Here is a 14,621-nt window from a genome sequence, read left to right on the forward strand (position 1 = left end):
CAAGAAAGACATAGTCTATTGATACAGGGAAAATGGAATGATACAAAAAAGGACATGGTCACTTGATAAGCGGGAAACATGAAACAGAATGATACAAAAAAGACATGGTTTCTTGATACACGGAAAATGGAATGATACAAGAAATAAATAATCACTTCATATATGAGAAACAAAATTATACAAGAACGATATGGTTTCTTGACACACGGGAGTGGAATTAGACAAGAAAGACATATTATATGGATACACAGGAAATGGAATGATCCAAGAAAGACATGGTTACTTGATACACGGGAAAGGAATGATACACGAAAGACATAGTCTGTTGATACACGGACAAATCGTCAACACAGACAGTAACTACTTCTGCCCTCAAGACATGCTGAAAGACAGAAAGTTGCTCTTTTACGTACTGTATCATTTGTTGCATCGTGACGATCAAGGTAAAATCAATTAAGGAAACGTTTAAAATTATAACATTGCTAGCCATTGGCGGAATATGGTTTAAGAATAAACCCCAATGACGATCATCTCAGTTTTTGCCCATAAATGTGTGCTTTTTGACCTTTTAGTTGATTCTTAGTCATTCAACGTTCCGTGGACCTTGTCAGAAAAATTAAGTTATCAACTTTAGATAATAAGAATCAGAACTTGTCAAAGAAATATTTATGCAACGCCAAAGACAATTGTAGGCACACCAATTTTCCATTTAAATTTAACTGCAGAACCAGGCAGTCATTTTATTGAAGGTGTAGGTTTGTCTGTTATCCTCAAACACGTAAGGTAACTAAGAAAACCTACTTACTGAAACGGTATATAATGTACTAACCAAATAGTTTGGAATCACAATAATGTTTCCTCACCCATATGATGGCTTTTGCAATCAAGCATTCGTTCCGTTTCATGCTGGGAGTAGAAATATGTCTCGTATAACTCTACAAATGAATATATATATATATATATATATATATATATATATATATATATATATATATATATATATATATATATATATATATATACATATACATATACATATCCATATGTTGTAAAATGTATAAGCGACATGCCTAGTTTAGTTTATATAAAAGATAAGAGTCATGCGAATTTGAGTGTAAATAAAAGGTATAATCAACATGTCCATTTTCATGTATATAATAGCTATAGTCAACATGTCAATTTTCGTGCATATAATAGGTATAATCGTCATGTCCATTTTCGTGTATATAAAAGGTATAATCAACATGTCCATTTTTGTGTACATAATAGGTATAGACAACATGTCCATTTTCGTGTATATTAAAGGTATAATCAACATGTCCATTTGCGTGCATATAAAGGTATAATCAGCATGTCAACTTTTGTGTATATTAAAGATATAATCAACGTGTCCATTTTCGTGTATATTAAAGGTATAATCAACATGTCCATTTTCGTGTATATTAAAGGTATAGTCAACATGTCCATTTTCGTGCATATAAAAGGTATAATCAACATGTCCATTTTCGTGTATATAATAGGTATAGACAACATGTCCATTTTCGTGTATATAAAAGGTATAGTCAACATGTCCATTTTCGTGCATATAATAGGCATAATCAACATGTCCATTTTCGTGCATATAAAAGGTATAATCAACATGTCCATTTTCGTGTATATAATAGGTATAGTCAACATGTCCATTTTCGTGTATATAATAGGTATAGTCAACATGTCCATTTTCGTGTATATAAAAGGTATAGTCAACATGTCCATTTTCGTGTATATAAAAGGTATAATCAACATGTCCATTTTCGTGCATATAATAGGCATAATCAACATGTCCATTTTCGTGTATATTAAAGGCATAGTCAACCTATCCATTTTCGTGTATATTAAAGGTATAATCAACATGTCCATTTTCGTGTATATTAAAGGTATAATCAACATGTCCATTTTCGTGTATATTAAAGGTATAATCAAGATGTCCATTTTCGTGTATATTATAGGTATAATCAACATGTCCATTTTACTGCATATAAAAGGTATAATCAACATGTCCATTTTCGTGCATATAAAAGGTATAATCAACATGTCCATTTTCGTGTATATTAAAGGTATTGTCAAACATGTCCATTTTCGTGCATATTAAAGGTATTGTCAAACATGTCCATTTTCGTGTATATGAAAGGTATAATCAACATGTCCATTTTCGTGCATATTAAAGGTTTTGTCAACATGTCCATTTTCGTGTATATTAAAGGTATAATCAACATGTCCATTTTCGTGTATATTAAAGGTATAATCAACATGTCCATTTTCGTGCATATGAAAGGTATAATCAAGATGTCCATTTTCGTGCATATAAAAGGTATACTCAACATGTCCATTTTCGTGTATATTAAAGGTATAATCAAGATGTCCATTTTCGTGTATATTAAAGGTATAATCAACATGTCCATTTTCGTGTATATTAAAGGTATAATCAAGATGTCCATTTTCGTGTATATTAAAGGTATAATCAACATGTCCATATTCGTGCATATTAAAGGTTTTGTCAACATGTCCATTTTCGTGTATATTAAAGGTATAGTCAATATGTCCATTTTCGTGCATATAAAAGGTATACTCAACATGTCCATTTTCGTGTATATTAAAGGTATAATCAAGATGTCCATTTTCGTGTATATTAAAGGTATAATCAACATGTCCATTTTCGTGTATATTAAAGGTATAATCAAGATGTCCATTTTCGTGTATATTATAGGTATAATCAACATGTCCATTTTACTGCATATAAAAGGTATAATCAACATGTCCATTTTCGTGCATATAAAAGGTATAATCAACATGTCCATTTTCGTGTATATTAAAGGTATTGTCAAACATGTCCATTTTCGTGCATATTAAAGGTATTGTCAAACATGTCCATTTTCGTGTATATGAAAGGTATAATCAACATGTCCATTTTCGTGCATATTAAAGGTTTTGTCAACATGTCCATTTTCGTGTATATTAAAGGTATAATCAACATGTCCATTTTCGTGTATATTAAAGGTATAATCAACATGTCCATTTTCGTGCATATGAAAGGTATAATCAAGATGTCCATTTTCGTGCATATAAAAGGTATACTCAACATGTCCATTTTCGTGTATATTAAAGGTATAATCAAGATGTCCATTTTCGTGTATATTAAAGGTATAATCAACATGTCCATTTTCGTGTATATTAAAGGTATAATCAAGATGTCCATTTTCGTGTGTATTAAAGGTATAATCAACATGTCCATTTTCGTGCATATTAAAGGTACGACCAACATGTCCATTTTCGTGCATATTAAAGGTTTGTCAACATGTCCATTTTCGTGTATATTAAAGGTATAGTCAACATGTCCATTTCCGTGTATATTAAAGGTATAATCAACATGTCCATTTTCGTGTATATTAAAGGTATAATCAAGATGTCCATTTTCTTGTATATTAAAGGTATAATCAACATATCCATTTTCGTGTATATTAAAGGTATAATCAAGATGTCCATTTTCTTGTATATTAAAGGTATAATCAACATGTCCATTTTCGTGTATATTAAAGGTATAATCAAGATGTCCATTTTCTTGTATATTAAAGGTATAATCAACATGTCCATTTTCGTGTATATTAAAGGTATAATCAAGATGTCCATTTTCTTGTATATTAAAGGTATAATCAACATGTCCATTTTCGTGTATATTAAAGGTATAATCAAGATGTCCATTTTCTTGTATATTAAAGGTATAATCAACATGTCCATTTTCGTGTATATTAAAGGTATAATCAAGATGTCCATTTTCTTGTATATTAAAGGTATAATCAACATGTCCATTTTCGTGTATATTAAAGGTATAATCAATATGTCCATTTTCGTGTATATTAAAGGTATAATCAACATGTCCATTGTCGTGTATATTAAAGGTATAATCAACATGTCCATTTTCGTGTATATTAAAGGTATTGTCAACATGTCCATTTTCGTGCATATTAAAGGTATAATCAACATGTCCATTTTCGTGCATATTAAAGGTATAGTCAACATGTCCATTTTCGTGTATATTAAAGGTATAGTCAACATGTCCATTTCCGTGTATATTAAAGGTATAATCAACATGTCCATTTTCGTGTATATAAAAGGTATAATCAACATGTCCATTTTCGTGTATATAAAAGGTATAATCAACATGTCCATTTTCGTGTATATTAAAGGTATAGTCAACATGTCCATTTTCGTGCATATTAAAGGTATAATCAACATGTCCATTGTCGTGCATATTAAAGGTTTTGTCAACATGTCCATTTTCGTGTATATTAAAGGTATAATCAACATGTCCATTTTCGTGCATATTAAAGGTATAATCAACATGTCCATTGTCGTGCATATTAAAGGTTTTGTCAACATGTCCATTTTCGTGTATATTAAAGGTATAATCAACATGTCCATTTTCGTGTATGTTAAAGGTATAATCAAGATGTCCATTTTCGTGTATATTAAAGGTATAATCAACATGTCCATTTTCGTGTATATTAAAGGTATAATCAAGATGTCCATTTTCGTGTATATTAAAGGTATAATCAACATGTCCATTTTCGTGTATATTAAAGGTATAATCAAGATGTCCATTTTCTTGTATATTAAAGGTATAATCAACATGTCCATTTTCGTGTATATTAAAGGTATAATCAAGATGTCCATTTTCTTGTATATTAAAGGTATAATCAACATGTCCATTTTCGTGTATATTAAAGGTATAATCAAGATGTCCATTTTCTTGTATATTAAAGGTATAATCAACATGTCCATTTTCGTGTATATTAAAGGTATAATCAAGATGTCCATTTTCTTGTATATTAAAGGTATAATCAACATGTCCATTTTCGTGTATATTAAAGGTATAATCAAGATGTCCATTTTCTTGTATATTAAAGGTATAATCAACATGTCCATTTTCGTGTATATTAAAGGTATAATCAAGATGTCCATTTTCTTGTATATTAAAGGTATAATCAACATGTCCATTTTCGTGTATATTAAAGGTATAATCAATATGTCCATTTTCGTGTATATTAAAGGTATAATCAACATGTCTATTGTCGTGTATATTAAAGGTATAATCAACATGTCCATTTTCGTGTATATTAAAGGTATTGTCAACATGTCCATTTTCGTGCATATTAAAGGTATAATCAACATGTCCATTTTCGTGCATATTAAAGGTATAGTCAACATGTCCATTTTCGTGTATATTAAAGGTATAGTCAACATGTCCATTTCCGTGTATATTAAAGGTATAATCAACATGTCCATTTTCGTGTATATAAAAGGTATAATCAACATGTCCATTTTCGTGTATATAAAAGGTATAATCAACATGTCCATTTTCGTGTATATTAAAGGTATAGTCAACATGTCCATTTTCGTGCATATTAAAGGTATAATCAACATGTCCATTGTCGTGCATATTAAAGGTTTTGTCAACATGTCCATTTTCGTGTATATTAAAGGTATAATCAACATGTCCATTTTCGTGCATATTAAAGGTATAATCAACATGTCCATTGTCGTGCATATTAAAGGTTTTGTCAACATGTCCATTTTCGTGTATATTAAAGGTATAATCAACATGTCCATTTTCGTGTATGTTAAAGGTATAATCAAGATGTCCATTTTCGTGTATATTAAAGGTATAATCAACATGTCCATTTTCGTGTATATTAAAGGTATAATCAAGATGTCCATTTTCGTGTATATTAAAGGTATAATCAACATGTCCATTTTCGTGTATATTAAAGGTATAGTCAACATGTCCATTTTTGTGTATATAAAAGGCATAGTCAACATATCCATTTTCGTGTATATAAAAGGTACAGTCAACATGTCAATTTTCGTGTATATTAAAGGTATTGTCAATATGTCCATTTTTCTGTATATTAAAGGTATAATCAACATGTCCATGTTCGTGCATATTAAAGGTATAATCAACATGTCCATTTCCGTGCATATTAAAGGTATAATCAACATGTCCATTTTCGTGCATATTAAAGGTTTTTTCAACATGTCCATTTTCGTGCATATTAAAGGTATAATCAAGATGTCCATTTTGGTGTATATAAAAGGTATAATCAACATGTCCATTTTCGTGTATATAAAAGGGATAATCAACATGTCCATTTTCGTGTATATTAAAGGTTTTGTCAACATGTCCATTTTCGTGTATATAAAAGGCATAGTGAACATATCCATTTTCGTGTATATAAAAAGTATAGTCAACATGTCAATTTTCGTGCATATTAAAGGTATAGTCAACATGTCCATTTTAGTGCATATAAAAGGTATAATCAACATGTCCATTTTCGTGTATATTAAAGGTATAATCAACATGTCCATTTTCGTGTATATTAAAGGTATAGTCAACATGTCCATTTTTGTGTATATAAAAAGCATAGTCAACATATCCATTTTCGTGTATATAAAAGGTATAGTCAACATGTCAATTTTCGTGCATATTAAAGGTATAGTCAACATGTCCATTTTAGTGCATATAAAAGGTATAATCAACATGTCCATTTTCGTGTATATTAAAGGTATAATCAACATGTCCATTTTCGTGCATATAAAAGGTATAATCAACATGTCAATTTTCGTGTATATTAAAGGTATAATCAACATGTCCATTTTCGTGTATATTAAAGGTATAGTCAATATGTCGATTTTTGTGTATATTAAAGGTATAATCAACAAGTCCATTTTCGTGTATATAAAAGGTATAGTCAACATGTCCATTTTCGTTCATATAATAGGTATAATCAACATGTCCATTTTCGTGTATGTTAAAGGTATAGTCAACATGTCAATTTTCGTGGATATAGAAGGTATAATCATCATGTCCATTTTGGTATATATAAAAGGTGCAATCAATATTTCCATTTTAGTTTATACAAAAGGTAAAAGCGACATGCCATTTAATGTATATATAAGGTAGAAGCGACGTGCTCATTTTAGGCTATATAAAAGGTAGAAGCGACGTGCTCATTTTAGGGTATATAAAAAGTTTAAGTAACATGTCCACTTTAGTGAATATAAAAGGTAGAAATGACATGTTCATTTTAGTGTATATAAAAAGTAGAAGCGATAAGCCTAATTTGTTGTAAATAAAGGTATAATCGACATGCTCAATGTAGTGTATATAGAAGGTATAAGCGACATGCTGATTTTAGAACATATAGAAGAAATAAGCGACATGTTAATTTAAGTGTATATGGAAGGTATCAAAGACATGCAAATCCTTCTTTCAGTGCAACAAAACGTATGAGTAACATGGCAATCGTTTTCTTAGCGCAAATAAAGACATAGGTAGATGTAATTTGAAGAATGTTTCTATCGTTTGTTTTGCAATCCTTTACTATTATTGAACTTCTGTGTTCATAGTTTAACCTATTCTAATCTAATTTAGTCTATGCCATTAATAAATTCGGGTTTTCAGCATGGACGTCCGGAGTGAGAAAGGTGTTGCTGAGTTTTACATTGTCTCTTCAAGCGAATAAATTCATTTGGACGCCAATGCGTGCCATACAGACAAACATATAACCAACACACACACACACACACACACACACACACACATATATATATATATATATATATATATATATATATATATATATATATATATATATATATATATATATATATATATATATATATATATATATATATATATATATATATATATATATATATATATATACACTGCCTGGCAGTTAAGCAAACTAGATTATTTCGCACCTGTATTTTCTTCATAAATGAGACTTACGCTTATAAGGAATCTCAGTCCAACACGACTCCTTGCCATGTCCAATATCTGAATCAGAAAAATTTGAAACCTGACTCTAGCATTGAAGTAGTGCATGAAAATCATATTTGTGACGATCTGATTGGTGATATTTGATAACTTAATATATATATATATATATATATATATATATATATATATATATATATATATATATATATATATATATATATATATATATATATATATATATATATATATATATATATATATATATATATATATATATATATATAATTATTTTATTATTTCATTACATGCTATTGTAATGCAATTGTATTTACATGAATTTGCCATTCTCCAGAAATTAGTTTGACCTGACTATTTTTTCGTAAGCGCCTAATATTATAACTTTGTATCTTAATGCTAGTTCCTGACCTTGATAGAGAATTAGTAGGAACTGAGGTAAACAACTTGTTTTTTAAAATGTTCATTCTTAACGTGTGATTTATAGAGCGAAATCGATGTTGTACTGAAAGTATACGTCATTGCCTTCCATTTTGGACTCTAACTCAAGTTCGTTAGAACATTTTATAATTAGCACTTCTAATTTTTAATTCTTGGATTATTCTTGGATTATTTTTGGATTTGATTCTTGAAACTGTAAGTTCTGTTCCTCATATTTATCTTATATTTCTAGGGAAATTAATTATTTGTAAAATTTTACAAAGTACAAAGCTTGTTGTCTTGTTTTTTCTTGTTACTGTTTATGAGAGCCTGAACACGTAACAAAAATATTGGGGTGCTCGTCCTTAGATATATGAGTTTTGGCTAAAATATTTTAGAAAAGTTTGTTTTTTGAAATATGAGTCCTCTAGTTTTTGACATTTTTTAAAATTTTAATTATCATTTAACAATTTTGAAATTTGTAGTGAAATCAGCAACCTTTTAGTACAATGTCATCAAAAGTGGAGTACTTCTTTCAAGTCCTACCCAGGAATACTTTGAGAAAAGATCAATTGATTCAACTTGCCACAAAATATGATCTTGCAGGCAAAAGCTTCCTTATCGAATCAAAAAATAAAAATATATTGGTCCAGCATTTGGTAGAAAAGAATGTTGAGGATAAAAATACTTTGTTTTCGATCAGAAAGTCTGTATCAGACTCTGAAATTAAAAAGGAATGAAAATTAAAACACAAGATGGAATTAGAGTTAAGGAAGCTGGAAGATCAGAAAGAAGAAAAACAAATGCAGTTACAATTTGAGAAAGAGGAGAGAGACGGGAAAGAGAGAAAGAAAAACAGGTGCAAATGCAGTTAGATAAGGAAAAACGAGAGAAAGACAAATGCAGTTGCTAAAAGAACAAGTACAGTTACAGAAAGAACAAATGCATTTTCGATTGGAGAAAGAGAAAGAACAAATACAATTGGAGAAAGAGAAAGAGCAAATACATGTACAATTAGAGAAAGAGAAAGGGCGAATGAATTTACAATCGGAGAAAGAGAAAGAGCAAATGTATTTACAATTGGGGAAAGAGAAGAGATAGAGGGAATATCAATGTTGAATAAAAGAAATGAAGCTGGCAAGTGAAAAGCTCATTCCCACTTCAAATACAAATTTACGTTCTGATGTTGCAAAGAATATTAAGTTTGTGCCCCATTTCAGAGAAAGAGAAGTAGACAAATATTCAGTGGTTTTGAAAAGTTGCTGAAAATGTGAAATGGCCAAGGCAGCATTGGACTCAATTATTACAATGTGTATTTGTTGTTAAAGCTAATGATATTTACAATTCACTGTCAGTTCACCAACGTGATGACTATGATCTGGTTAAGAAATACATTTTACAAGGTAATGAGTTAGTCCCTGAAGCTTATCGGCAAAAATTCAGAAACTATAAAAAGGTAGACAAACTCATGTCGACTTTGCTAGAGAGACAGATTCAGTTATTTGATAGATGGTGCTTAGCCAAGAAAGTCGAACAAGATTATGAATGTCTTATGAAAGTCTCAGACAATTTGTACTGCTTGAAGAGTTCAAGAACTGTGTCCATAGTAACATTAAGACTTATCTTGACGAGCATAAGATCGAAACCTTGGAAAATGCTGCTGGCGATGCCGAAGAGTATTCTTTAACTCATAGTTCCTTTTGCAGGAAAGTCTTCCACTCAGCAATCTTCTGGCAGATAAGTATTTCGGCCTAATACAAGCCCTTCTAAATATCAATCTGACATAATTATTTCCATTATTAAGCTTCACATAAGGTTGATCAAAGATCCTTTTCTCTTCCTACGTGTACCTATTGCAGGAAAAAGGACATGTTTTTTCTGATTGGTACAAAGTTGAAAATAGGGATCATAATCAAGACAGACCTATTCCAAATTTTCTTATTTCAAAGAGATCAAGGTCAAGGTCATGTATTGAAAGCAATACAGTTGTTGGGTCTAATAAACCCCAGTCTGATTTTAGTATGGATAATTATGAAGAAGGTTATATATTATTCTTGGATGATTTGGCCAATCATATCCCTAGTAAAATGTTAAGAGACGCAAGAGCTTCCCAGAGTCTTCTTATTGTCAGGTACTTTGCAATTTTTTGAGAAGTCTTCTTCCAATGAGATTGTTCTTATTCAGGAATTCACAAATTAAATTAAGCTATGATAAAAACTCAAAAGGAAAGGAGTTGTCAGCCTGGTGATAGAGTTCTGGTTCTCTTGCCATTACCAAAAAGTCCTGTACAGGCCAAGAATTATGGTCCCTACACAGTTGACAAGAAAGTAAATCATTTAAATTACATCATAAATACTCCTCGGAGGTGAAAACAAAAACATCGTAGCCACTTAAATTTGTTAAATGAGTATATCGAAAGAGATAGACAAGATAAACATGGGGTAATTTAGATTTACCTGTCCCACTTAGTGAAGAGTTAAGTGAAGAAATATCATAGGAGTGAAAAATCTTTGGAATTCAGAAGTTATGGAAGATCTGGACCGAAAACTTTCATATTTGCAACATCAAGGAAGAAATGAACATAAACAGTTATTGTTAAAGATGAGCACTTTCCAGATGTTCCTACAGGGACAAGTAAAAAATTCCATGACGTTGTTGTGCCGGAGTACAATCTTACAGAGCCCAGTAAAAGTGATTGGAGTTCACCATGTATACTTGTTTAGAAACCAGATATAACTTTGCGTATTGCATTGATCATAGGGAGGTGAACATTGTGACAAAAACAGATGCATTTCCATTACCAAGAACCGATGACTGTATTGATTTGATAAGGTCGGATATGCTAAGTATGTCACCAAATCTGACCTTCTAAAAGGATTATGACCAACTCCACTGACGTCAAGAGCACAGGAAATTTCGGCATTCGTGACTAAAGATGGACTTTATCAATAAAAAGTGATACCATTTTCGATGAAAGGGTCGCCAAATACCTTTCAACGTCTAATGAATATAATCACATTTGGTCTAGATAATTGTGATGCTTACATCGCTGATGTCATCATCTACAACGACACCTAAAAATACATTTAGAAACAATTCGGAAATTGTTTGACAGACTCACTGATGCAAGTTTGACAATTAATGTATCCAAAAGTGAGTGATCCAGTGCTAGTGTAACATTTCCGGGACATATCGTGGGGGCATGGACAAGTTAAACCTATAGGCCAAGGCTATCTCTGAATTCCCCGTGCCTTATATTGAAAAGCAATTGATGCGATTTTAGGTATGACTGGATACTATCGAAAATTTTGTTCCAATTTTTCTATAATTGTTGAACCGCTGACAAATTTATTCACTAAGACAAACAAGTCTCTTTGCACTGAAAAATAATAATAACAATAATATAATCATAATAATAATGAGGACTTTGTATAGCGCCTAATCTTTAGAAGCTCTAAGCGCTTTACAACATTAGACAACACCTATAAGATAAGAAACATAATAATATTATTACAAAAACAAACAACACGAAATTAGAAAAACATTAAAAAATAAAAAACATGCTGATAATATTTCAGGTAGGAAACATTATGAGGTCTTTAAGTTTGTTCTTGCTGTCGAAATAAGTGAGTTTTGAGAGCCCTCTTGAATGTGATCACTGTGTCTTTGTGTCTAAGTACAGTGGGCAATTCATTCCACGTTGCTGGGCCCTGGTATGCAAAAGAACGCTGTCCATATGACTTTGTTTTCATAGTGGGAATAATAAGTATACGATTGTCAGAAGAGGAGCGTAAGTATCTTGCTGGTGTGTACACATGGGTGAGGTCAGATTGGTATCTTGGACTGGAGTCCGTTAGTGAAACGTAGCACAGAGAATTAATTTTGTGTTTGATTCTAGATCGAATGGATAGCCAGTATAGGGTACAAAGCAGCGGGGAGGTGTGCTCTGCTCGTGGTACTCTAAGTATGATCCGAGCAGCTGTGCTTTGAATTTTTGAAGTTTCTGGAGTAGATATTGAGATGAACCAGACAGAATTAAGTTACACTAGTCCAGTCTTGAAAGTACTAATGAACACACAAGTGTTTTAGTGGCATCAACTGAAAGATATTTGCGAATTGAGCTGATGCGTCTTAGCTCAAGATATGCCGCCTTGCATATGTTCATGACATGTTGTTGCAGTGTCAGAGTACTGTCCAGAGTAACACCTAGGTTTCGTACTGATTGTGTGAATTTAATGTTGGTGTTGCTGATATTTATTGTTTGAGGTAAAGGATGTGAATGAGAAAGTCTTTGTGTTGTGATCAAAATGGCCTCAGTTTTATCATCATTCATCTGCAGCTTGTTACAAGTCATCCATGATCTCACATCAATAATGCACCTCTCTACACCTTGGATGGTAGCATCAACTTCAGCTGGGTGGCTAGATTTGTATATTTGGGTGTCATCAGCGTACAACTGGTGAGACACTGGATGATGATCTATGACACTTGACAGCGAGTGAGTGTACAGAATGAAGAGAACAGGTCCAAGAACAGACCCCTGTGGAATACCACAACATAGATCAACTGGGCTGGAGTGTATTCCATTTGCAGATACAATTTGTGTCCTGTTGACCAAGTAGGACTTGAACCACAGTAAGGCTGTATCATGAATGCCAAATACATGCTGTAGACGGTGAAGTAATATATCATGGTCTATTTTGTCAAATGCTGCAGACAAATCAAGGAGGGCGAGGACTGTAATCTTTCCGCTATCCAACGCAGAGAGAATGTCATTAACTACGTTTAGAAGAGATGTTTCAGTACTGTGGCAAGGACGATATGCAGATTGTACATTGCTAAAAAGATTATCTGAATTTAGATGAGATACAAGCTGGGATAGAACAACCTTTTCTAAGATTTTTGAAATGAATGGGAGATTAGAAACTGGACGGTAGTTCTTTAAATCGTTATGGTCTAGTGTTGGTTTCTTCAGCAGAGGCTTTACCATGGCAGTTTTGAAAAATGATGGGAATTCCCCAGATGAGAGAGAGATATTAATGACATCAGTTAATGAAGGCAATACTGGATCTATGTACTCAAGCAGCAGTGATGTTGGAATTCGATCAAGTTCACATGACTTTGGTGCACTCTTCATCACGATTGTACGTACGAAATCCATAGAGACAGGTTCAAATGCTTGTAATGGTTGCCGCTCAAATTCTGTATCCCATCTGTATTGTGACGACGAGTCAATTGAAATTGTGGTGTCAAGCTTATCTCTAATGGTTTGTACTTTGTCACGGAAGAAATTTGCAAACATGTCCGGAAGGTCGACTGGAGAGAAGGTAGTTGGAAGTGGTGTTGATTTGTTCCTTGACATTAGCGTGTTAGTAATCTCGAAGAGCTCTTTGCACCTGGAACTTTCGATGATCTTAGTAGTGTAGTGGGCTGATTTCGCTGCATGGACTATATTTGTGATATTCTTCTTAGTGACTTCATAGATTTGCTTATGAATAGTGGGTCTGGTGGAAAGGTAGAGCCTCTCAGCTTTACGGCGGTCTCTTTTAGCAGTGCGAAGCTGGTCCCTAACATTGCTATACCATGGAGAACACGTTTGAATTGATACTCTGCACTTGGTAGCTGGGGCATGTTTGTCAAGTAATGAACGAAGACAGTTATCGAGTTGTTCTGCGGTAGGAGGTAAGCAAGTTGTTAGGTTAGCTTGGACGTCGTGCATTAGTTTGGTTCTATTTATCATACGGAGGTTTCTCTTAGTATCAGATAAAGGTGGAGGGTTAGGGACTGATACGTCAAGATGGTATATAATGCAGAGGTGATCTGATGCAAGGTCACGAGATACCAGGGAGGACCGTAGAATGTTATCATTAGGTCTATGAAGAATCCAGTCTAAAATGTGACCATGTTTATGGGTTGGTTAACGGACTGTCTGAGGTTGAAAACATTAATGGAATCTATGAGTTTTGATGTATTTGAGTTTCCGGGACAGTCAAAGTGAAAATTTGAAATCTCCAAGAATAATCAGGTTGCCACCTATCGAATTTCCATAGTCCAGGAGATTCGGAAACTGCTCCAAAAAGAGAGAGTCAGCCAGCTTGCTTTTTCTACTAGGAAGAGGGCGGTATAGGCAGAAAAAATGGACTGACCTTTGCTCCAGTGTGAGTGTGGTTTGGACTAGTTCAAACGATGTGTGGTCGAAATTGAATGTTGTGGTATAGTTAAGATGTTTTATCATGGAGTTCTTTGTGATGACAGCAATTCCACCTCCGCGAGAATTACGGGGGAACGACTTGATGGAGTAACCAGTGGGTGTTAGATCCGCATACTTGGGCTCATCGCCTGATGTTTTTAGCCATGTTTCTGTTAC

General features: G+C 32.7%; 1 protein-coding gene across 3 annotated transcripts in view; it reads right to left on the reverse strand.

Annotated features, from left to right (window-relative positions):
- Positions 1–14,621, reverse strand: part of LOC149803359 (uncharacterized) — a 36,865-nt gene that overhangs the window by 5,192 nt on the left and 17,052 nt on the right. For all 3 annotated transcript variants that reach the window (XM_089951372.1, XM_089951370.1, XM_089951371.1), the window contains 2 exons: positions 7,829–7,876; positions 864–935 (listed from right to left, as the gene is read on the reverse strand). In XM_089951372.1, coding sequence (XP_089807498.1) covers positions 864–935; positions 7,829–7,876 — 120 coding nt within the window. The remainder of the gene's footprint in view (positions 1–863; positions 936–7,828; positions 7,877–14,621) is intronic.

The sequence above is a fragment of the Sinohyriopsis cumingii genome, chromosome 3 (genome assembly GCF_028554795.1).
Source record: "Sinohyriopsis cumingii isolate HCF-2022 chromosome 3, ASM2855479v2, whole genome shotgun sequence".
Lineage (NCBI taxonomy): Eukaryota > Metazoa > Mollusca > Bivalvia > Unionida > Unionidae > Sinohyriopsis > Sinohyriopsis cumingii.